General features: G+C 50.8%; 1 protein-coding gene across 2 annotated transcripts in view; it reads left to right on the top strand.

Annotated features, from left to right (window-relative positions):
• Positions 1–21,729, top strand: part of CROCC (ciliary rootlet coiled-coil, rootletin) — a 574,059-nt gene that overhangs the window by 293,230 nt on the left and 259,100 nt on the right. For both annotated transcript variants that reach the window (XM_078642848.1, XM_078642849.1), the window contains 3 exons: positions 5,942–6,135; positions 19,415–19,542; positions 19,795–19,964. In XM_078642848.1, coding sequence (XP_078498974.1) covers positions 5,942–6,135; positions 19,415–19,542; positions 19,795–19,964 — 492 coding nt within the window. The remainder of the gene's footprint in view (positions 1–5,941; positions 6,136–19,414; positions 19,543–19,794; positions 19,965–21,729) is intronic.

Consider the following 21,729-nt stretch of genomic DNA (forward strand, 5'->3'; position numbering starts at 1 on the left):
TAGCCATTACCTCTCTTAGAAGAGTAAGCGAGATACAGGCTTTCACCATACAGGAACCATTCTTACAATTACATCGTAACAAAGTCGTCCTCAGAACAAACCCAAAATTCCTTCCTAAAGTCATCTCTCCTTTTCACGTTAATCAATCAGTGGAGTTACCAGTGTTTTTTCAAAACCCAGACTCCAAAGCAGAGAGAGCTCTACACACCTTAGATGTTAAAAGAGCCCTACTTTATTACATTGACAGAACCAAAGCCTTTCATAAAACAAAACAATTGTTTGTAGCTTTCTCCCCACCGCATAAAGGGAATCCCATCTCTAAAGCTGGGATTGCAAGGCGGATTGTTAAATGTATCCAAATATACTACCAGAAAGCGAAACGCACATTAACAATTCCTCCTAGAGCCCACTCCACCCGCAACTAGGAGCCTCTATGGCTTTCTTAGGGAACATTCCCCTAGAAGACATCTGTAGAGTAGCAACATGGTCTACAACACACACCTTCACTAAACACTATTGTGTTGACGTGCAAGCCAAGCAGCAAGCTGCAGTAGGCCAAACTGTTCTTAAAACTCTCTTTCAAACTACTGCAACCAATACAGGTGACCACCGCTATGGGAGATACTGCTGTATAGTCTATGCTAAGTGTGAGATCTGCAGCTCATATGCCTCGAACGGAAAATGCTACTTACCAGTATGCATCTGTTCTTGGAATGTAGAGCTGCAGATTCTCACACGCTCACCCGCCTCCCCGGGACCTATATATGTTCCAGTTCTATCTTAATTAGATATACACACATGGACATCCTTTTTTTCATCCTACTAACTCCATCATTTCCCATCATGGTGAAAAACAATCATCGAAGGATGGAGTCGATGCCCATGTGCTCTATTGTCCAAGGGAGGAGTCACCAATCTCGTGACTACAAAGACGTCTTCCAAGACAACAACAACCTGAAAGCATCCGAGCCCAACACCAGATGGCAATCTAATGCTAAGTGTGAGAATCTGCAGCTATACATGCCAGGAGCAGATGCATACTGGTAAGTAGCATTTTCCTTTAAGGGCGTTAAAGGGGTGTTTAGGTAGGGAGCAATGGGTCCCTTCCTTGGGATGGGTACACCCCCTATTATGACAACCTCCAGTGGGTGGGAGGCAAGAGCCTATCCCTAATTGGACGGGTCCCCTCATCTTCAAGATGGAGGGGACCGAGATGTGTACTCCACCTTGCGTCCCCACCTGAGGGGGTGGTTGGCAAACGTGGGAATATTTCTCCTCCTAACTTGGTTTTACCGCCGATTCTTCCACCCAAAGTGGGGTCAGAACTGGTGGGAGCCATTTGCCAGAGGCAACAAAAGACAGGGTCAGCTTACAAAGGCGGCAGGCCTTCGACGCTTCCCCTTCATGGATCCAGCCCAACCTGGAAGGAGGCCCGCTACCCAGGGGTTCAGAAACCTGTCTGGTGGTGGGAAATGGCAGTCAGCCATTCAGGAACCACACCAGGATTGGTTGCTTTTTAGGGGGAATCTCTAAGATGCCCTCTTAGTGCATTTTGTATTAAATCCCACTCTGGCTTCAGTGTGGGTTTAATGTGCTGAGAAGTGTGCTACCAAACTTCCCAGGTTTTAGTAAAGCCATTATGGAGCGGTGGAGTTCGTAATGATCAACTCCCAGTCCATATACTCTTTATGGCTTTACTATACTTAAAATGTCTAAGAATGGACTTAGACACCTTAGGGGTACAGGGCTCAAGCCACTGTACCCTCACCAGAGGGCTAGTACACCCTGCTAGAGGGCTTACTTACCTAGGCCCAAGGCAGTGGTTTGCAGGCATGACACACAGGGATGTGTGCCATGTCGACCCTTCATTTTACTCTGCACCAAAACATGCAGCCTGTGTGGGTGCTAAGGTACAGGGCCTCCAAGGGTGGCACAATAGGGGCTGTATCCTTTGGAGGCCTTCCCTGGCCACATTGCCCTTGGTACCCATGGTACCTTTTACAAGGGGCTTGCATGTGACCAGAGATGTGCCAATTGTGGGTATAGCACAGGGAAAGAGCACAGGCCCTGGGAGCCTGATTGCCAGGGACCCAGGGCACACCAAGTTCAAGTGCATCATGTGTCGGGGTAAAAGTGGGGAGTACCCATGCAAAAAGGGGCACTTTCCTACAACCTCTGCGCAGCCGTGGGCGGTCAGAGGTCAGGTCAGGCTACTAACCCCCCTCCCTCCTCCACCTCCAAATCCTCCTAGTGCGATCCTCCCTGATCATGGGCGTCCAGTTGGTGGCAGGGTACGCCATCACCTCCACCTCCACCACTGGCAGTATATCACCTCTGACAGGTGAGTTCTACAGATAGTTCAAAGGGGCTACTCCTCCCCTTCAAGACTAATCCTTCCTCCATGCCTCCTACATATAATCAGCTGAAGGAAGATCACCTTGCTTTACTTTGGGAGTAAATCACAACTGTCTTCACCAAGGGAGCCTTAAGAGGGTTCTGGTGCCAGAAATAGGCTGTGGTTGCTATTCCCGCTATCTTCTGGTTCCCAAAAAGAACTGAGGCCATTGTCGTATCCTCAACCTCAGAGCCCTTAGCTACTTCCTCTGGAAAGAGAAGTTCAAGATGCTCAATCTTGCTTAGATTCTATCTGCCCTGGACCTGGGAGACAGAATGGTAGCGCTTGCCTTGCAGCCTGCCCATCGCCACTACCTGTGGTTTATGGTGGTCCACGAGCACTTTCAGTTTACCGTATTCCCCTTCGGCCTCACCATTGCCCCTCGGGTGTTCACCAAGGTGATGGCGATATCTCGAAGACTGGATGTTGAAGGCGGGCCCACCTCCAGACTACGGCGAACCTCCTGCATTCGCTGATGTTCACTATCAACGTGCCGAAGTCATACCTGACTCCTTCGAAGGCGCTTGCTTTCATCTGAGTTGTTCTGGACAAGGTGCAGTTTTGGGTCTATCCTCCCGAACAATGAGTCTAGGATATTCAGGCTATGAATCTGATGTTTCAGCCTCTATCCTGGATTTCAGTTAGACTGACTCTGAGACTGCTGGGCCTCACGGCCTCATGCATCCTGCTAGTGAATCATGCTAGATGGCACATGTGGGTTCTGCAGCGGCACCTGAAGTTCCGATGGGTGCAGCTTCGGGGGAATCTCACTGACCTGGTCCAGATCTCGGAGGGAACTGTGCAAGTTCCGTAGTGATGGCTGAGAAACTGTGAATGGGTAACAGGCAGACCCCTCTTGCTACCCCATCCAGATCTCACAGTGGTGACAGATGCGTCACTTCTGGGATGGGGTGGCCAACTGGGGACTCTGGTCTCTGGCGGAAGCTGGGCTCCACATCATCCTGTTGGAGCTTTGTGTGATCTGATTGCCACTGAAAGCCTTCTTACCATCTCTCAAGGGTAGGCTGCTTCAGGTGTTCACGGACAATACCACTGCAATATGGTACTGCAACCAGCAAGGGGGGTAGGGTTGTGGACCTTCTGTCTGGAGGCTCTGCGTCTCTAGACATGGCTGGAACACCAGGGCATATCCCTGATGGTTCAACACCTGGCCGGTTCCCCGAAATCCATGGCAGATGAACTCCGCTCTCGGTGCCTAGCAGATCCCGAATGGGGTGTCCATCCGGAGGTGGCGCAAGGACTCTTTCAGTGGTGGGGAGAGCCTTGGTTAGATTTGTTTGCCTCCGAAGAGAACGCGCAATGTCAGCAGTTTTGCTTTATGTAGTTTCCAAGGCGGCTCTCCCTCAGCAACGCTTTTTGTCTCAAGTGGAGCTCAGGCCTCCTATATGCCTTTCCACCCATACCACTCATATCCAGAGTGCTCAAGAAGATCAGGAGCAACCGGGCCGAAGTCATTCTTGTCGATCTGGACTGGGCATGGAGAGTTTGGTATTCCTAGCATCTATCCTCCAATTAGGCTGCCCCTTCGGGAGGGTTCTTCTGTCGCAGCAGCAAGAGAGGGTCCTCTACCCCAATCTGTCAACCCTCCGCCTCCTTGCGTGGAGATTGAGTGGCGACAGTTGATAGTACTTGACCGTACTCCCGAAGTATGCGAAGTTATTCTGGCAGCCAGGCATCCCGCCTCTAAGTCGATATACGCCTGCAGATGGCAAACATTATGCAAATATTTTACAGAGCGGTCTATTGACCCTATGTCTGCCTCCCTTTCTGAAATCTTCCATTTCATCCTATCTCTTCCCCAGCAGGGCTCTGCTTTGGGCACTCTAAAGGGTTACCTTTCAGCCCTTTCTGCCTTTCTACAGTTGCCAGACCAATCGTCACTATTCAAGTCCCCTATTGTAATTGGATTTCTGAAGGGGCTTACACATTTGTTCTCCCTCAACCTTTATCATACCCCTGTGGGATCTTAACTTGGTCCTCACTTATCTAATGTGTGCACCTTTTGAGCTACTGCACAATTGCCTCCTCCGGCTGCTCACCATCAAGGCATCCTTTTTAGTGGCAATAACTTCTGCCAGGAGGGTGAGCGAGTTACAGCCACTCTCTTATCAGTGTCATGTCAAAACAATGTACAATGTATGGAATGATGAAAAAATCGTTTTTGTGAACTTTGTTTGCTAAAATGCACAAACTTTGATGAAGATTTTAAAAGTGAATTTACGCTGTGAAACCTGTTGTTTAGTGAAGCATCACTCGTTTATGCTAATACTCTCTTATCAGTCTCCTGACCATCTTCCCAGACAAGGTAGTGCTCTGCACTACGGCTTCTTTTTTGGCTGAAATGGTGTCACCTTTCCACCTAGGTCAGTCTGTCACCTTGCCCACCTTCTATGCTCCTCGGCATCCTTCTAAGGAAGAAGAACATCTCCACCGTTTGGACCCAAAAAGAGTGTTATCGTTCTACCTTAACCACAATAAAGAGTTCCGGGTGGATGACCAACTCTTTGTGGGGTAAATTGGAGCAAAGCAGGGACGTGCTGTGCAGCAGAACCCCCCCCCCCCCCCCCCCCCATGGGTTATCCTCTGCATAAAGATCTGTTACGCTCTGGCAAAGAAACAGCCTCCTGAAGGTCTCAGAGCTCATTCTACCAGAGCTAAGGTAGGCACCACGGCTATCCAGTGTGGTGTCCCTGGTCCTCGACATCTGCCAGGCAGCTACAAGGGCATTCCTGCATATGTTTGCCTAGCATTATTGCCTGGACAAACAGGTCCGTAGGGAAGGCCTCTGGCCGTTTGGTCCTACAGGACTTTCTAGTTTAAACTTTTCTGCTGTCCCTCCTCCAGGGATGGTATTGCTTGGGTACCTGTTCTAAGGTAAGGAATCTGCGGCTAGATGTCTCTATCAGATGGACCAGTTGCTGCCCATCGGGGATGCCTTATCTGGTAGAGACATGATCTAGCCGCAGATTCCTTACCAACCCTCCCATCCTCCCTGCACTGCGGACCAGTTCTTACTGTTAGGACTTTCACCTTCAGGACCCTCGTTGTCTAAAAACACCATTTTCATTCATCTTTATGGCTCTGCGCTATGTGGCGCATATGTAGACAACGCAGTTGTCATGATTACGAAGACGACACCTACTACGTCGCGAGGAATTGACAAATGCCACCTACCGGCAAGCAGGGGTACTGCTAAAAAAAAAATTATGGTTCCAGTCTGACGCCTGGGAAGTTCAAAGGTAAGGAATCTGCGGCTTAATCATGTTGCTATCAGATAAGGCATTACCAAAGTTAAGTAACTTGTCCGATAGCAACAGTACCAGGAAAGGAACCTGAGTAACATGCGGGTTACTGTCTCTGACATTTCTGATAAGTGAACTAGCTTCTTAGAACAGTTGTTATCTATCTGACTATAAATGTAGGTTTCTCGGTTGGTTTGTGAAACTTTTTCAAACTGAAATTACCAGCAGGCTATCATGGAAGGGCCATTTAAATCTGGTAAATGTAATCTGTCTTTTCTCTCAGCTGTCTCGGCAGAGGAATAACCTAAATGAGGACTTGATCCAGGCACGGCGTGATGTGGAGCGCCACAGCGAGGCAATGTTGCGTGGGTCCAAAGAAAGGGAGGGACTGATGAAGGACAAGGCAAGCCTTGTTGTGCAGCTGACGGCATCAGAGCGTGAAAACAGAGCGCTGGCAGAGGAGATTGCTGGACTCAGGTACATCTAAAATAATTGACAGACTTAAAGGCTCATAGCTCGCCATAGGATAATTGGCGACAGTGGGGTATAGCTGTACCACTCTAGTCAGATGTCCGCTTAATGTAAATACGTACGTGGAAACCATGCACCGCAAACTACCATGCCTCCTCAAGAAGGGAACACAAGCAACCCCAGCCATGATTTGGTTGTCTTAAGACTTGTCTGTGAAGTATAGATTGGATCATGTAGCACAGTGTGGGTGAAAAACAATGGATTGGAATGCTACCCCGAATGATTGCCAGTGGTTAGACTATTTTCAAGTACCCCTCCCAACACCTTTTGTGTGTTAGAGTACAGACAGAGTGCTTCAGATACAGAGAGAGGGATAGTACAGTTGGGTTTAGAGGAGCAATGAGTTTAGGAAGAGAACTGCCAGCAGGGGTAGAAAGCAGAAGATAGTTCAGCTCAGCTGCAGGGGGACATAACCGGACTCAAGCACATGGAGAGGGCTTCATTCTTGCAGAGGAGTCCTATCTATGACACAAGAACGCAGGTGGTCTCTTTTATAAGGAGGAACAAGAACTCTTCTTGGAGGCAGCTGAGCTTGGATGAGGGATAGCACGCCTCCAGTGCAGCAGCTTGCTGGATGAGTATAGGAGACAATGGATTGTGGTTAAAGGAGCAGGTTGGATTCAGGTACAGAGGAGGAAGTGGCTGGGTTCAAGCCTATAGCAGGGCTGGTTGAGGAGCTCAGGTAACGAAGGTGAGATACTGATTTGGAGTACAGAGGAAGCAGTAGATGAACTTGAGTACAAAGGAGTAGCTGGGCTTAAATGTAGAGTAGACAGCAGAGTTAATTTTCAAGCAATGTGATTATTCTAATGATCAGAAGGGAGCACTCTGGTGCAGGGCAGCAGATAGCCAGGCAGGTTACACTGGAGGAGCTAGCTTAGTCCAGGCATAGGGGAAGAGAGAGCTGGGCTGAGGTAGAGCAGTAGATAAACCAGGCCTGAATTCAATAGAGAATACAGCTGAGCTCTAGCGAACAGAGGATGTTGGTGAGCTCATACACATAGTAGGAGTCAGCATGGCTCGTGTACAGATGGCTAGATGGCTCAGGTACACAATAAGAGATCTATTCGCTCAGGTACAAGTGGGCAGTGGTTTGGCCGTGTCATACAGTAGATGATGGATGGGTTCAGGTATAGCGAGAACATAGTTTTGTTTATGTACAGCCAGGCGATAGCTGAACTCAAGTACAGAACCGGGTGTTGCTGGCGTCAGGATCCGTGGCACAGATGGCTGGTTGCAGAGAGTGGGGTGGTTGGACTTAGAGACTGGAGATGGTCGGCTGGGCTCTGGTACAGAGAGGCAGATAGTTGGACTCAGGTGGGTGCAGGAAATAGAATGGCTGAACAGTGGTACAGAGAGCGGGATGATTGAACTCGGGCAAGGACAAAGGGTGGCGGATGGGCACTGATTCATCAGAGAAGGGTGCGTAGAGTAGGCGGTTGGGCTGGGCTCGGTGGGTATCCCAGAGGCAATGGCTCGTGGATTCGGGTGGATACAAGTGAGGGGTGGCTGGGCTCTGGTAGAGTGGGGACTGTACTCGGGTGGGTACCGTAGATGTACTGGCTAGGCTCTGGTAGAGTGGGTACGGGAGAAGCGGTGTCTTGGCTCGGGCAGAGTGGGGACTGTTGTACTCGGTGGGTATAAGAGAGGCAGTGGCTGGACTCTGGTAGAGTGGGGACTGTTGGACTTGGGTGTGTACAGGAGAGGTGGTGCCTGGACTCGGTTAGAGTGGGGACTGTTGAACTCAGGTGGGTACAAGTGAGGGGTGGCTGGGCTCGGGTAGAGAGGGGACTGTTTGACTCGGGTGGGTGCAGTTGAGACAGTGGCTGGTTTCGGGTAGAGTTGGGACTGTTATCTTGGGTGGGTACCGGGGAGGCGGTGGCAGGGTTAGGTAGAGTGAGGACTGTTGGACTCGGGTGGGTACAGTAGAGGCGGTGGCTGGACTCTGTTAGAGGGGGGATTGTTGGACTCGGGTGGGTACAGGGTAGCGTTGGCCAGGCACGGGTAGAATGGGGACTGTCGGACTCGGGTGGGTACAGGAAAGTAGGTGGCTGGGCTCTGGTAGAGTGGGGACTGGTGGAATCGGGTGGGTACAGTTGAGGCAGGGGCTGGGCTCTGGTAGAGTGGGGACTGTTGGACTCAGGTGGGTACAGTTGAGGCAGTGACTGGGCTCTGGTAGAGTGGAGACTGTTGGATTCCGGTGGGTACAGTAGAGGCGGTGTCTGGGCTTGGGTAGAGTGGGGACTGTTGGACTCGGGTGGGTACAGTAGAGGTGGTGGCTGGGGTTGGGTAGAGTGGGGACTGGACTTGGTGGGTACAGGAGAGGTGGTTTCTGGGCTCTGGTAGAATGGGGGCTGTTGGACTCAGGTGGGTACAGGAGAGGCAGTGTCTGAGCTAGGGTAGAGTGGGGACTGTTAGACGCAGGTGGCTACAGAAGGGGCAGTGTCTGAGCTCCGGTATAGTGGGGACTGTGGTACTCTGGTAGGTAGAGGAGAGACGGTGTTGGGCACAGGTAGAGTGGGGACTGTTGAACTAGGGTGGATACAGGAGAGGCGGTGTCTGTGCTCGGGCAGTTTGGGGACTGTGGACTTGGGTGAGTATAGGAGAGGCAGTGTCTGTGCTCGGGAAGTGTGGGGACTGTTGGCCTTGGGTGAGTACAGGAGAGGCGGTGGCCGGGCACGGGTAGAATGGGGACTGTTGGACTCTGGTTTGTACAGGGTGGCGGTGGCCGGTGGTGGCCGGGCATGGGTAGAATTGGGACTGTTGGACTTGGGTGGGTACAGGAGAGGCTGTGTCGCAGCTCGGGTAGAGTGGGGACTGGTGGACTTGGATGGGTACAGGAGAGGCGGTGTCTGAGCTCGGGTAGAGTGGGGACTGTTGGACTCGGTGGGTATGGGGAGGCGGTGGCAGGACACTGATAGAATGGGGACTGTCGGACTCGGTTGGGTACTGTAGAGGTGGTGGGTAGGGTCTGGTAGAGTAGGACTGGACTTGGGTAGGTACAGGACAGGCGGTGTCTGGGCTCAGGTAGAGTGAAGCCTTTTGGACTCGGTGGGTACAGGAGAGGCAGTGTCTGGGCTCGGGTAGAGTGGGTACTGTTGAATTCAGGTGGGTACAGTAGAGGCTGTGGCTGGGGTCAGGTAGAATGGGGACTGGAGTTGGGTGGGTACAGGAGAGGCGGCGTTTGGGCTTGGGGTGAGTGGGGACTGTTGGACTCGGGAGGGTATATGAGAGGCACTGTCTGGGCTCGGATAGAGTGGGGACTGTTGGACTCGTGTGGGTACAGTAGAGGCGGTGGCTTTGGTCAGGTACAGTAGGGCTGGAATTGGGTGGGTACATGAAAGGCGGTGTCTGGGCTCGGGTAGAGTGGGGACTCTTGGACTCAGGTGGGTATAGGAGAGGCGACCTTTGGATTCGGGTGGGTAAAGGAGAGGCGGTGTTTGAGCTCTGGTAGAGTGGGGACTGTTGGATTTGGGTGGGTACTGGAGAGGCGGTGTCTGGGCTCGAGTAGAGTGGGGACTGTTGGACTCGGTGGGTACAGGAGAGGCAGTGTCTGGGCTGGGGTAGAGTGGGGACTGTTGGACTTGGGTGGGTACATGAGCGGCGGTGTCTGGGCTCGGGTAGAGTGGAGAAATTGGACTCAGGTGGGTACAGGAGAGGCAGTGTCTGGACTCGGGTAGAGTTGGGACTGTTGAACTTAGGTGGGTACAGGAGAGGTGGTATCTGTGCTCGGGTAGAGTGGGGACTGTTGGACTCGGGTGGGTACAGTAGAGGCTGGGACAGGAGTTGGGTAGAGTGGGGATTGGACTTGGGTGGGTACAGGTAAGGCGGTGGCTGGGCCCGTGTACAGTGGGGACTGTTGGACTCGAGTGGGTACAAGAGAGGCGGTGTCTGGGCTTGGGTAGAGTGGGGACTGGACTTGGTGGGTACAGGAAAGGCTGTGTATGGGCTCAGGTAGACTGGGGACTGTTGGACTCGGGAGGGTACAGGAGAGGCAGTGTCTGGGCTCGAGTAGAGTGGGGACTGTTGGACTCGGGTGGGTACAGTAGAGGCCGTGGCTGGGGTCTGGACTTGGGTGAGTACAGGAGAGGCGGTGTCCGGGCTTGAGTAGAGTTTGGACTGTTGAACTCGGGAGGATACAGGAGAGGCGGTGTCTGGGCTCGGGTAGAGTGCGGACTGTTGGACTCGGGTGGGTACAGTAGAGGTGGTGGCTGGGATCTGGACTTGGGTGAGTACAGGAGAGGTGGTGTCTGGTCTTGGGTAGAGTGGGGACTGTTGGCCTTGCGTGGGTACATGTGAAGCAGTGTCTGGTCTTCGGTAAAGTTTGGACTGTTGAACTGGGTGGGTACAGTAGAGGCGGTGGCTGGGGTCTGGACTTGGATGAGTACAGGAGAGGCGGTGTCTGTGCTCGGGTAGAGTGGGGACTGTTGGACTCGGGTGGGTACAGTAGAGGCGGTTGCTGGGGTCGGGTAGAGTGGGGACTGTTGGACCCGGTTGAGTACAGGGGAGGCGATGTCTGGGCTCGGGTAGAGAAAGAACTGGACTTGGGTGGGTACAGTAGAGGGGGTGGCTGGGCTCTAGTAGAGTGGGGACCGGAATGGGTGGGTACAGGAAAGGCGGTGTCTGGGCTCGGGTAGAGTGGAGACTGTTGGACTCGTGTGGGTACAGTAGAGGCGGTGGCTGGGTTCTGGACTTCGGTGAGTACAGGAGAGGCGGTGGCTGGGCTCGGGTAGAGTGGGACTGTTGAACTCGGGAGGGTACAGGAGAGGCGGTGTCTGGGCTCGAGTAGAGTGGGGACTGTTGGACTCGGTGGGTACAGTAGAGGCGGTGGCTGGGTTCCGGACTTCGGTGAGTACAGGAGAGGCGGTGTCTGGGCTCGGGTAGAGTGCGGACTGTTGGAATCGGGTGGGTACAGTAGAGGTGGTGGCTGGGATCTGGAAGAGCGGGGACTGGACTCGGTGGGCACAGGAGAGGCATTGTCTGGGCTCGGGTAGAGTGGGGACTGTTGGACCCGGATGGGTACAGGATAGGTGGTGGCTGGGCTCGGATAGAGTGGGGACTGTTGGACTCGTGTGGGTACAGTAGAGGCGGTGGCTTTGGTCAGGTACAGTAGGGCTGGAATTGGGTGGGTACATGAAAGGCGGTGTCTGGGCTCGGGTAGAGTGGGGACTCTTGGACTCAGGTGGGTATAGGAGGGGCGACCTTTGGATTCGGGTGGGTAAAGGAGAGGCGGTGTTTGAGCTCTGGTAGAGTGGGGACTGTTGGATTTGGGTGGGTACTGGAGAGGCGGTGTCTGGGCTCGAGTAGAGTGGGGACTGTTGGACTCGGTGGGTACAGGAGAGGCAGTGTCTGGGCTGGGGTAGAGTGGGGACTGTTGGACTTGGGTGGGTACATGAGCGGCGGTGTCTGGGCTCGGGTAGTTTGGGGACTGTTGGACTCGGGTAAGTACAGGAGAGGCGGTGTCTGAGCTCGGGTAGAATGGGGACTGGACTCGGGTGGGCACAGGAGAGGCGGTGGCTGGGCTCGGGTAGAGTGGGACTGTTGAACTCGGGAGGGTACAGGAGAGGCGGTGTCTGGGCTCGAGTAGAGTGGGGACTGTTGGACTCGGTGGGTACAGTAGAGGCGGTGGCTGGGTTCCGGACTTCGGTGAGTACAGGAGAGGCGGTGGCTGGGCTTGGAAAGAGTGGGGACTGTTGAACTCGAGTGGGTACAAGAGAGGCGGTGTCTGGGCTCGGGTAGTTTGGGGACTGTTGGACTCGGGTGAGTACAGGAGAGGCGGTGTCTGAGCTCGGGTAGAATGGGGACTGTTAGTCTTGGGTGGGTAGAGTAGAGGCGGTGGCTGGCGTCTGGTAGAGTGGGGACTGGACTTGGTGAGTACAGGAGAGGCGGTGTCTGGGCTTGGGTAGAGTGCGGACTGTTGAACTCGGGTGGGTACAGTAGAGGTGGTGGCTGGGATCTGGACTCGGGTAAGTACAGGAGAGGCGGTGTCTGAGCTCGGGTAGAATTGGGGACTGGACTTGGTGGGTACAGGAAAGGCGGTGTCTGGGCTCAGGTAGACTGGGGGCTGTTGGACTCCGGAGGGTACAGGAGAGGCGGTGTCTGGGCTCGAGTAGAGTGGGGACTGTTGGACTCGGGTGGGTACATGAGAGGCGGTGTCTGGGCTCGGGTAGAGTGGGGACTGTTGGACTCGGGTGGGTACAGCAGAGGCTGTGTTTGGGCTCTGGTAGAGTAGGGACTGGGCTTGGGTGGGTACAGGAGAGTCGGTGTCTGTGCTCTGGTAGAGTGGGGACTGTTGGATTCGGGTGGGTACAGTAGAGGCGGTGGCTGGGCTCTAGTAGAGTGGGGACCGTATTGGGTGGGTACAGGAAAGACGGTGTCTGGGCTCGGGTAGAGTGGAGACTGTTGGACTCGGGTGGGTACAGGAGAGGCGGTGTCTGGGCTCGGGTAGAGTGGGGACTTTTGGACTCGGTGGGTACAGTAGAGGCGGTGGCTGGGTTCTGGACTTCGGTGAGCACAGGAGAGGCGGTGTCTGGGCTCGGGTAGAGTGCGGACTGTTGGAATCGGGTGGGTACAGTAGAGGTGGTGGCTGGGATCTGGACTTGGGTGAGTACAGGAGAGGCGGTGTCTGGACTCAGGTAGAGTGGGGATCGTTGAACTCGGGAGGGTACAGGAGAGGTGGTGGCTGTGCTCGGATAGAGTGGGGACTGTTGGACTCTAGTGGGTAAAAGAGAGGCGGTGTCTGGGCTCAGGTAGTTTGGGGACTGTTGGACTCGGGTAAGTAAAAGAGAGGCGGTGTCTGAGCTCGGGTAGAATGGGGACTGGACTCGGGTGGGCACAGGAGAGGCGGTGGCTGGGCTCGGGTAGAGTGGGAACTGTTGGACTCAGGTGGGTACAGGAGAGGCGGTGGTTGGGCTTGGATAGAGTGCGGACTGTTGAACTCGAGTGGGTACAAGAGAGGCGGTGTCTGCGCTCAGGTAGTTTGGAGACTGTTGGACTCGGGAGGGTACAGGAGAGGTGGTGTCTGGGGTCTGGACTTGGGTGAGTACAGGAGAGGCGGTGTCTGGGCTCGGGTAGAGTGGGGACCGTTGAACTCGGGAGGGTACAGGAGAGGCGGTGTCTGGGCTTGGGTAGAGTGCGGACTGTTGGACTCGGGTGGGTACAGTAGAGGTGGTGGCTGGGATCTGGACTCGGGTAAGTACAGGAGAGGCGGTGTCTGAGCTCGGGTAGAATTGGGGACTGGACTTGGTGGGTACAGGAAAGGCGGTGTCTGGGCTCAGGTAGACTGGGGACTGTTGGACTCCGGAGGGTACAGGAGAGGCGGTGTCTGGGCTCGAGTAGAGTGGGGACTGTTGGACTCGGGTGGGTACATGAGAGGCGGTGTCTGGGCTCGGGTAGAGTGGGGACTGTTGGACTCGGGTGGGTACAGCAGAGGCTGTGTTTGGGCTCTGGTAGAGTAGGGACTGGGCTTGGGTGGGTACAGGAGAGTCGGTGTCTGTGCTCTGGTAGAGTGGGGACTGTTGGATTCGGGTGGGTACAGTAGAGGCGGTGGCTGGGCTCTAGTAGAGTGGGGACCGTATTGGGTGGGTACAGGAAAGACGGTGTCTGGGCTCGGGTAGAGTGGAGACTGTTGGACTCGGGTGGGTACAGGAGAGGCGGTGTCTGGGCTCGGGTAGAGTGGGGACTGCACTCGGGTTGGCACAGGAGAGTCGGTGTCTGTGCTCTGGTAAAGTGGGGACTGTTGGATTTGGGTGGGTACAGTATAGCCGGTGGCTGGGCTCTAGTAGAGTGGGGACTGGACTTGGGTGGGTACAGGAAAGGCTGTGTTTGGGCTCTGGTAGAGTAGGGACTGGACTTGGGTGGGTACAGGAGAGTCGGTGTCTGTGCTCTGGTAAAGTGGGGACTGTTGGATTTGGGTGGGTACAGTATAGCCGGTGGCTGGGCTCTAGTAGAGTGGGGACTGGACTTGGGTGGGTACAGGAAAGGTAGTGTCTGGGCTCGGGTAGAGTGGGGACTGTTGGACTCAGTGGGTACAGTAGAGCCGGTGGCTGGGCTCTAGTAGAGTGGGGACTGTTGGACTTGGGTGGGTACAGGAGAGGCAGTGAATAGGCTTGGGTAGAGTGGGGACTGTTGGACCTGGGTAGGTACAGGAGAGGTGGCCGCTGGGCTCGTGTAGAGTGGGGACTGTTGGACCTGGGTGGGTGCAGGAGAGGCGGCCGCTGGGCTCGGGTAGAGTGGGGACTGTTGTACTTGGGTGGGTACAGGAGAGGCAGTAAATTGGCTTGGGTAGAGTGGGGACTGTTGAACCTGGGTGGGTACAAGAGAGGTGGCCGCTGGGCTCGTGTAGAGTGGGGACTGTTGGACCTGGGTGGGTACAGGAGAGGCAGTGTCTGGGCTCAGGTAGAGTGGGGACTGTTGGACTTGGGTGGGTACAGAAGAGGCAGTGTCTGGGCTCGGGTAGAGTGGAGACTGGTGGACTCGGTGGGTACAGGAGAGACGGTGTCTGGGCTCGGGTAGAGTGGGGACTGTTGGACTCGGGTGGGTACTGGAGAGGCAGTGTCTGGGCTCGGGTAGAGTGGAGACTGGTGGACTCGGTGGGTACAGGAGAGACGGTGTATGGGCTCGGGTAGAGTGGGGACTGTTGGACTCGGGTGGGTACAGTAGGGGCAGTGTCTGGGCTCGGGTAGAGTGGAGACTGGTGGACTCTGGTGGGTACAGGAGATGCAGTGGTGAGCTCAGGGAATGGTAAAGGGTTGTTTGAGTGGAACATAGGAGAAGGGGTGGGGGAGTGGCTGGACCCGTGTGCAGTGGGGAGGGGGGTTTGGAACGGCCACTGCCCTCGACGGGGTCACTCGTCTGACTCTTGTGTGACTGCTTGAGGACGTTCATCATTTATTAACCCCCCTTGGCTGCAGCGCGCTGCACAGAGGAGGTCCAGGAGGAAGATGAAGCGGCACAGACGTTTCGTCATTTCTCTAACTTTTCCATCAAAATCGGTAATGCATGTATATCCATAGTGTGAGCCTATGTGTGCTTAATATGTTTGTAGGTTTAGATACTTAAGTGCACTTTTAGTGTTCTGGTGTGATTCTGTGGGGTTGTGTGTTTTGCCTTCTATATGAATGTGGTTTCCTCTTCTTAAGTTAACCGTTGACGGTTTATGTTTCCTTGTAATAATCTTCATAAGAGTTCTAGTGTGATTTTCAAGGGATGTTCTATTTCTGTGTGATGCTCAGGCTGTTTCTGTTTGTGTGTGTGTGGTAATTTAGCTTTGGATTTTAACTGTTTTCTCGCATGGTATCCATCTTCCTGGTCGTGCATCTTTCACTTGTTGTGCAATATTGCATGGTTTGCAACTGTGCATCAGGTTGCCTAATTGCTTTATAGGGTGTGTACATTTTGTATTTTCGTTTGCCATCCCCGTAAAACTAACATTGACATGTGATTGGCTTTCGAAGATTTAGAATTATACTTGCATGTGTCTATTAACAGGGATACCTTTTATTCAGCACATTTTTTATTTACTAGTGTGCTTTGCCAAATCTGTTCTCTATTAAGATTGGCTGCACTGTTAACAATCTAGAGTATGGTCTTTTTTATTTATATAAATGGCCATTCCTTAAGAAAGATCATACATGACTAGGTTAGGGCAGGTTTCCAAAGGTGTACAGGGGAAGGCTGGCCTGCCAGAATATTGGGAGAGTTCCCTAAAGACAGATGACTGTGAAGGGGCCAGTAAGATTGGGGCAGAGTCGGTCCCATATCAAGCATGCTTTGGCCAGACTTAGTTTATTAAAAAATAATATGCAGCAGCCCAATGATGCTCTTGGAAACTCACCACCGGTGCTGTGACTTCCTGGGTTGCAGATTAACAAGGTTGCTAAATTGTGGTTCTATCTCCTCCCTCTTTCTTCCTCTGTCCTACAGTTCCTGAGTCTTTACCTTAATCTTGCAGGTTTTTTCCATCCCCTCTTTTTCCCTCTGTCACTGTTTTTCCTTTTTCTCTTCCTCATTTGCTCTCCTTATGCCATTTTCGGGCTTTTTTTGGGGACAAAGTCTGACAATGTAAAATAGGCCCTAGTCCCCAAAATTGAGACCTGCAATCAGTATTACAAATTAAGCACCGAGTTTGCCTAATGTGGAACTGACTCGACCCAAAACGAAACTGACTCTGCCCAGCCCCTCAGGCATCACCTACTGGGGATTTTCCTGATTGGTCACTCTGATTCTAGGTGGTCCCCCTGAAGAATAGTGCGGCCTGTTATAGGTGTGATTTGAAAGACAATTAACGTTTTTGATGGTAAGCTGTTTTGTGAGCTGTGAAGCAAATGTAACATGCTTTACTACTCCTAAACTTAGAAAAATCCTAACTTTAAGACTTTCGGTATTCACAGAAGGCATTTAGGAGTCCTAAAGTTAGGACTCCTAACTTCTGTGAATACCGAAATGAGTAAAGTGCCTTCTGTGAATACCAAAATGTTAGTAAGTTTAGGGTTTTGTCTTAAGTTAGTTCTGTGAATCGGGCCCCTAGTGTTTACGAATGAAAGTATTGTAATATTAACGGATGAACTGATCTGGTTGTTTAGGAACGGCACCCCGCTTCGTTGTTTTTGCAGATTTTTGCCAAAGAATACACACTTAAAGCAATGTGTTTTTATATCTGTATTTCCTTTCAAAAAGAAAAAAAACGTAATTTGTGTGTTTTTTTGAGTGACTGCTGCACCAATATCTGTACAAATTGGCAGCATGGAAAGTCACAAAAGTCAAATAATGTTCTTTAAAAACTCCAAATGTGCACACACGTTTATACCATAATGCTAAGGTTTTCATTTGAGTGAATTGTTGACATATATGAGACTGCAAATAGTGCTAAAACCTGACAAACATTCGCGAGTGGGTGCATCATTACAGTTTAAATACATGTGTAAATACTCCAATCCAATTGTAATTTTTCGCAGAACACAAAAAAATAGTGAGAAAAACAAATTGGCTAAGCAAATTATGAATATGGATAAGCACAGATGGAACTATTAAAAAATGCCATAAAAGCGAGCTCTGTTTATAGTCCATTTGGAATTACTGTATGCAAAATATTTAGTGCAAGCCATTTTGTGTGGTGATGCATTTTGTAAGCTTCTGTAGTGTGTGTTTGGCAGGTAAATGTCACTGCTGTGCCTATTCGGTTGTTGAGTTTGCTTATATCTGGCCATTGTGTGTTTGGTGAGGGAGTGTGTGTGCAATGTGTGTAGTGCCGTCTGTGGCACTGCAGGATGTGTACATGGTTTGCACTGTGTATGTGCACAGCGTGTTTTGGTGTGTTTTTTTTTTTTTTCGTGTGGTGCTTAAATGTGGTTGCGTGGTAGCGTAGTTTAGATGTGTATATGTGCAATGTTTGTGTTGTTGTGCAGTGGAAGTGGCTGTGCATTGAGTGTGCGTGTCCAGTGTGGGACTGAAGCAATGGGATGTGTGCTTCATAGGTCTGTGGTTGTGGCACATTTTTCTCTTGTTGTGAGGAATGGGCTTGTGAGTTGTGCAGGTTGTAGGCGTGGTTAAGTAGTGTTGCTGCGGTAGCAAGAAAAGCTTCAGTGGTTGTTACCATGGGGCAGTGTTTGCAAACAGTTCAGCTCTCTGGGTTTTCACTGTAATAAATTACAAGGAGAGGCGGAGAGAGGGAGGGCGAGGCAGCAGCGATGTAAAAAGTGTGATCCAGGGCAGGGAGCAGGGAGGAAGAAGTGAACAGAGAAAGGTGGTAGTATGCAAGGTGCCTGTGATGGCTCAGAAGAAGAGATGAGGTTTCACAGAGAGGCTTCAGATAAACTGAATGAGGTGAAGGATGAGAGCTCACGAGGGTGCAGGTGGAAGGATAGATGGGGGAGTGGGCAGGTGTGAGCTAAGGGTGGAAGTGAGTCAGCTTGAAGTGAGGGTTTATAAGATGCTGATGAAGATGTTGAGTGAAGGGTGCACTTTTAAGATCATATGAGGATGTAGAGGCAGAAGACAGGCTGGAGCGAGGCAGTGTGCGAGTATAGTGCAGCTGGAGAGTTCAGAAGAGAGGTTTTTAGGTAGACAGAGTAGGGCACAGTATTGGTGGAGTTTGTAAGGTGGCTTGATGCTTACTGGAGTTTCAAGTGGACAGAAAGGGCAAGTGGGTAGAATGACAAAGTAGAGAGCAAAGAAGCAGCATACTGAGTGAGTGAGAATGAGGGGAGTGAGAGAGAGAGAGAGAGAGAGAGAGAGAGAGAGAGAGAGAGAAAGAAAGAAGATTGGTGAGGCAGCAGGATGGGTCCCAAAGATGGTATGTTTGAAAGCTTTGTCCAGATGTGCACCTCCACCCCATCCTCAGCCCCCCCAGACAGATGGTCATAGGCATCACCTGCATGGAGTTCGGCCGCTTATGGTGTCTGACTTTCTAAACTGACTCAAAATGAGACAGAAGCTCTGGGTATCAGCAGGAAAAGGTGATTGGGGAGATGTATCCTACACTTAGACACTTTGTGAGCCTGAGAGCAACACGGCAGAAAGAGAGCAAGAAAGGTAGGTAGAGGATTGGACAACAGGGAGAAAATCACACATACATACACAGGTACAGAAACACTTCTCTAGACAATCACAAGAAAGCACAACACTGGGAGACAGCAGCGTCTCTTTCTCTATTCATCTATCGCTGTCTTTTTCTGACTCTGTTACTCCTTTCTTTGTCCGCCACTCACAGATGATATCTAATGTAAAAGGCCGTTTTGTGGAAGATCCACACAGATCAGCTATGCAGGTTGAGCAGAAGGTTGTCCACTACTTGTGAGGCATACCCAAGGTCTGGGAGCCATGCTGTGCCTGCAAATTCGGTGTGGCTACCTGGTAGCTGCTTTGGATCTGTGTGGTTTGGTGGTGTCAACATAAGCCTTTAATCAGTTATTGCTACTCTTTTGTTATGTGAGAATCGAACCTCACTTGTTCTTCCCTGCATCTGAGACATTCTGGACTCCAAACAGCATATAGAAAAGTGGTCATTTCACATCTGAGGGGAGCGACAGTGCATTCCTGTTCTTTGTCTCTACTCACTGTCTCTAGATCACTGCTGCAGAACCTTGAGCATTCTGGTTGAAGCAGAAACGGTTGCTGAAACTACCCAATCTCCACTGTGTGGCAGGGAAAAAAGAGGCCAAGTTCAAGGGAACACATAACATCCTGCTTGAGAAAAGAGTAACATGTTTTTTTACCTGTTTTTCAGATCTGACAAAGAGGCCCTTGAGACAGCGCTTTTTGAGAACCAGCAACAGCTCCAGCAATTGGAGATCAAGAAACAGCAAGTGGAGGCAGAGAGTCAGAGCTTGTTGCTGGCAAAGGAGGCCCTGCAAGGTATTGTGCCAAAAGGAGAACAAAGTAAAGCCTCTGTTTCTTCACATCTGTACAATACAGCCTTTATTACTATCTCACCTTCTTTGCATTCTCCATATGTCCATCTCTCTATTCTCATCTTTTTTATTTTTCCCCTCCTACTCAATCACTTCTTTGATTTCACTCTATCTCCTATTGTCAACTTTTGTGAGAGGTTGTCACGTCTCCATCCATGATATGCTTGCTCACTTCCCTCTTGTGCTTTTCTTCCAGCTGAAATCCTCAGTGTGCGGAAAGAGATGGAGTTTGAACAGATCAAAGCTGAGAGAGACAAGGAACTCTTGAGCCAGAAGCTGATGAACATAGAGCAAGAGGCTCAGGCTTCCCTTCGGAATGAGCAGGTGGCCCATGAGGAGGATGTGGACAGGATTCAGCAAGAAAAGGTAATTGCTTCCTCTACTCCGCAGCAGTTAAGGTCTTGGCCATCCCAATCATTCCAACTGTCTGCGTTTGGGTGCCACAAGGAATTCAAGAGCGAAACTCAGCAGACCTCCAGAAAGTGGACTGCAGCTGCCTCCTCGCTATCAATTCAGGGTCTCACTCATGTCTGCTTTGCCTCCAATCGTTAGTTCACCTTAACAATGAAGCATCTGGTCTCTTTCTATAATTGCCCAGAAAAGTGAGGCTACTTCCATAGTAACGACTCTTCAGTATCTCATGACCACACAACCACATAAACCTTTCTTCCCCGAAGTCCAGCATGGCTCTTGCTTAGCTTCTGAAGTCTAAGCAAATTACCTACCTCTAATCTTCACAGACATTACCAACTGGTGCCCAGTCAAAGAAATAATTTCTTCCACTTTAAGAAGTTGGACTCTCACATATGGTTTTCATCTCCTTACTAACTTGGCCCTCTTTTCAGATAAAGGAAATAGATACTAAACATTTCCCAATCAAAGAGAAGAAATATCATTTTGTGGGTTTGAAAGTCACGTTGAGCTGCAGGCTTGGCCGCATAGCCTACACCATTCTCATGGAGTGTTCATAGGATGGTTTGGAGTTAGTGGATGAGGTTAAAAAGATTTTGCCACAACTTTCAATTGCTTCTGACACAGCATACCTGGGCATATAAATGCACATCCTCCAGGGGAAGGAAGAAGTAATATGGAAGACGAAGACAATGCATTGGTTTTGCTGCTTGGTATCCTACATGCCAATCAGTTAAACTAGGTTTAGTTTCCACAAACCGATTGTGTTTCACAGGGGTTGCCATATGAGCTTTTTTAGCATACAATACATTTTATTTGGTCAGTTTGTAATATCAGACTCTTTTTCCACTTAAACCCCATGCATATGTATACTTCTGATCAGAACAATAGCACTCCTACATACGGCAGATGTTTTGGTAGGGCCAGGAAACCTGGTATTGTAGTGTCATCTTTTTTACCTGGCAGCTTCCTTTGGAATTATATTATGACTTTAAATTTCCTAAACCTAAAACTTTGGAATTAGTTTAGGAATGCCCTATATTCCACAACTTTCATTTGTCTTTTAAAGTTATTTACTTATTCTATATTTATTTTAATATATGTACCACTCACTGCCCTTCATTCCTGAAGAAGATATATCCTGTGCTGCTTGCATTTCAGCCAACTACTGGCTGCTGCAATTCTCTGGATGTTTGGCTTTCTGAAACATAGAATGCTACAGCACCATTGTTCCTGAGTGCCTGGCATCAGACATCTGTGGAGACTCGATCCCTCAGTAGATTCCCGGTGAAACAGTTTGAGGTGGGCTGTCTAGTGCTCAGGAGCTGGTGATGAATGGCACTGCTTGTCTCAGACATAGTCATTAGATGTGCCCCTCTCTGCAGTCTCGTGCTGTTTCAGCTGAAACTTAATATCTCCTAGAAATCGCTTTCCTACGAAAAGGAGGTATTGGTTTCTTCATGATTCATAATCTGAAAGACATAGTGATGTTGAAACCACCCATAGAGATCCACCTGCTCATAGGCAGTGATTAACTGCTATGCTTGATCCTTAGCATGCAACTCCCACTCACTCAATCAGGCTCAGTGCTTTATTTCAGTGATAAGCTTATTTTAGCCTGGGGTTTCTGTGGCGTGTCTGAGCATGTGTTACTCTTTGTGAGATTACAGTACTTATTCCTTCATAGGACAGACTCTCGTAAAAGCACTCCAGACCATAT

The sequence above is a fragment of the Lissotriton helveticus genome, chromosome 5_1 (assembly GCF_964261635.1).
Source record: "Lissotriton helveticus chromosome 5_1, aLisHel1.1, whole genome shotgun sequence".
Lineage (NCBI taxonomy): Eukaryota > Metazoa > Chordata > Amphibia > Caudata > Salamandridae > Lissotriton > Lissotriton helveticus.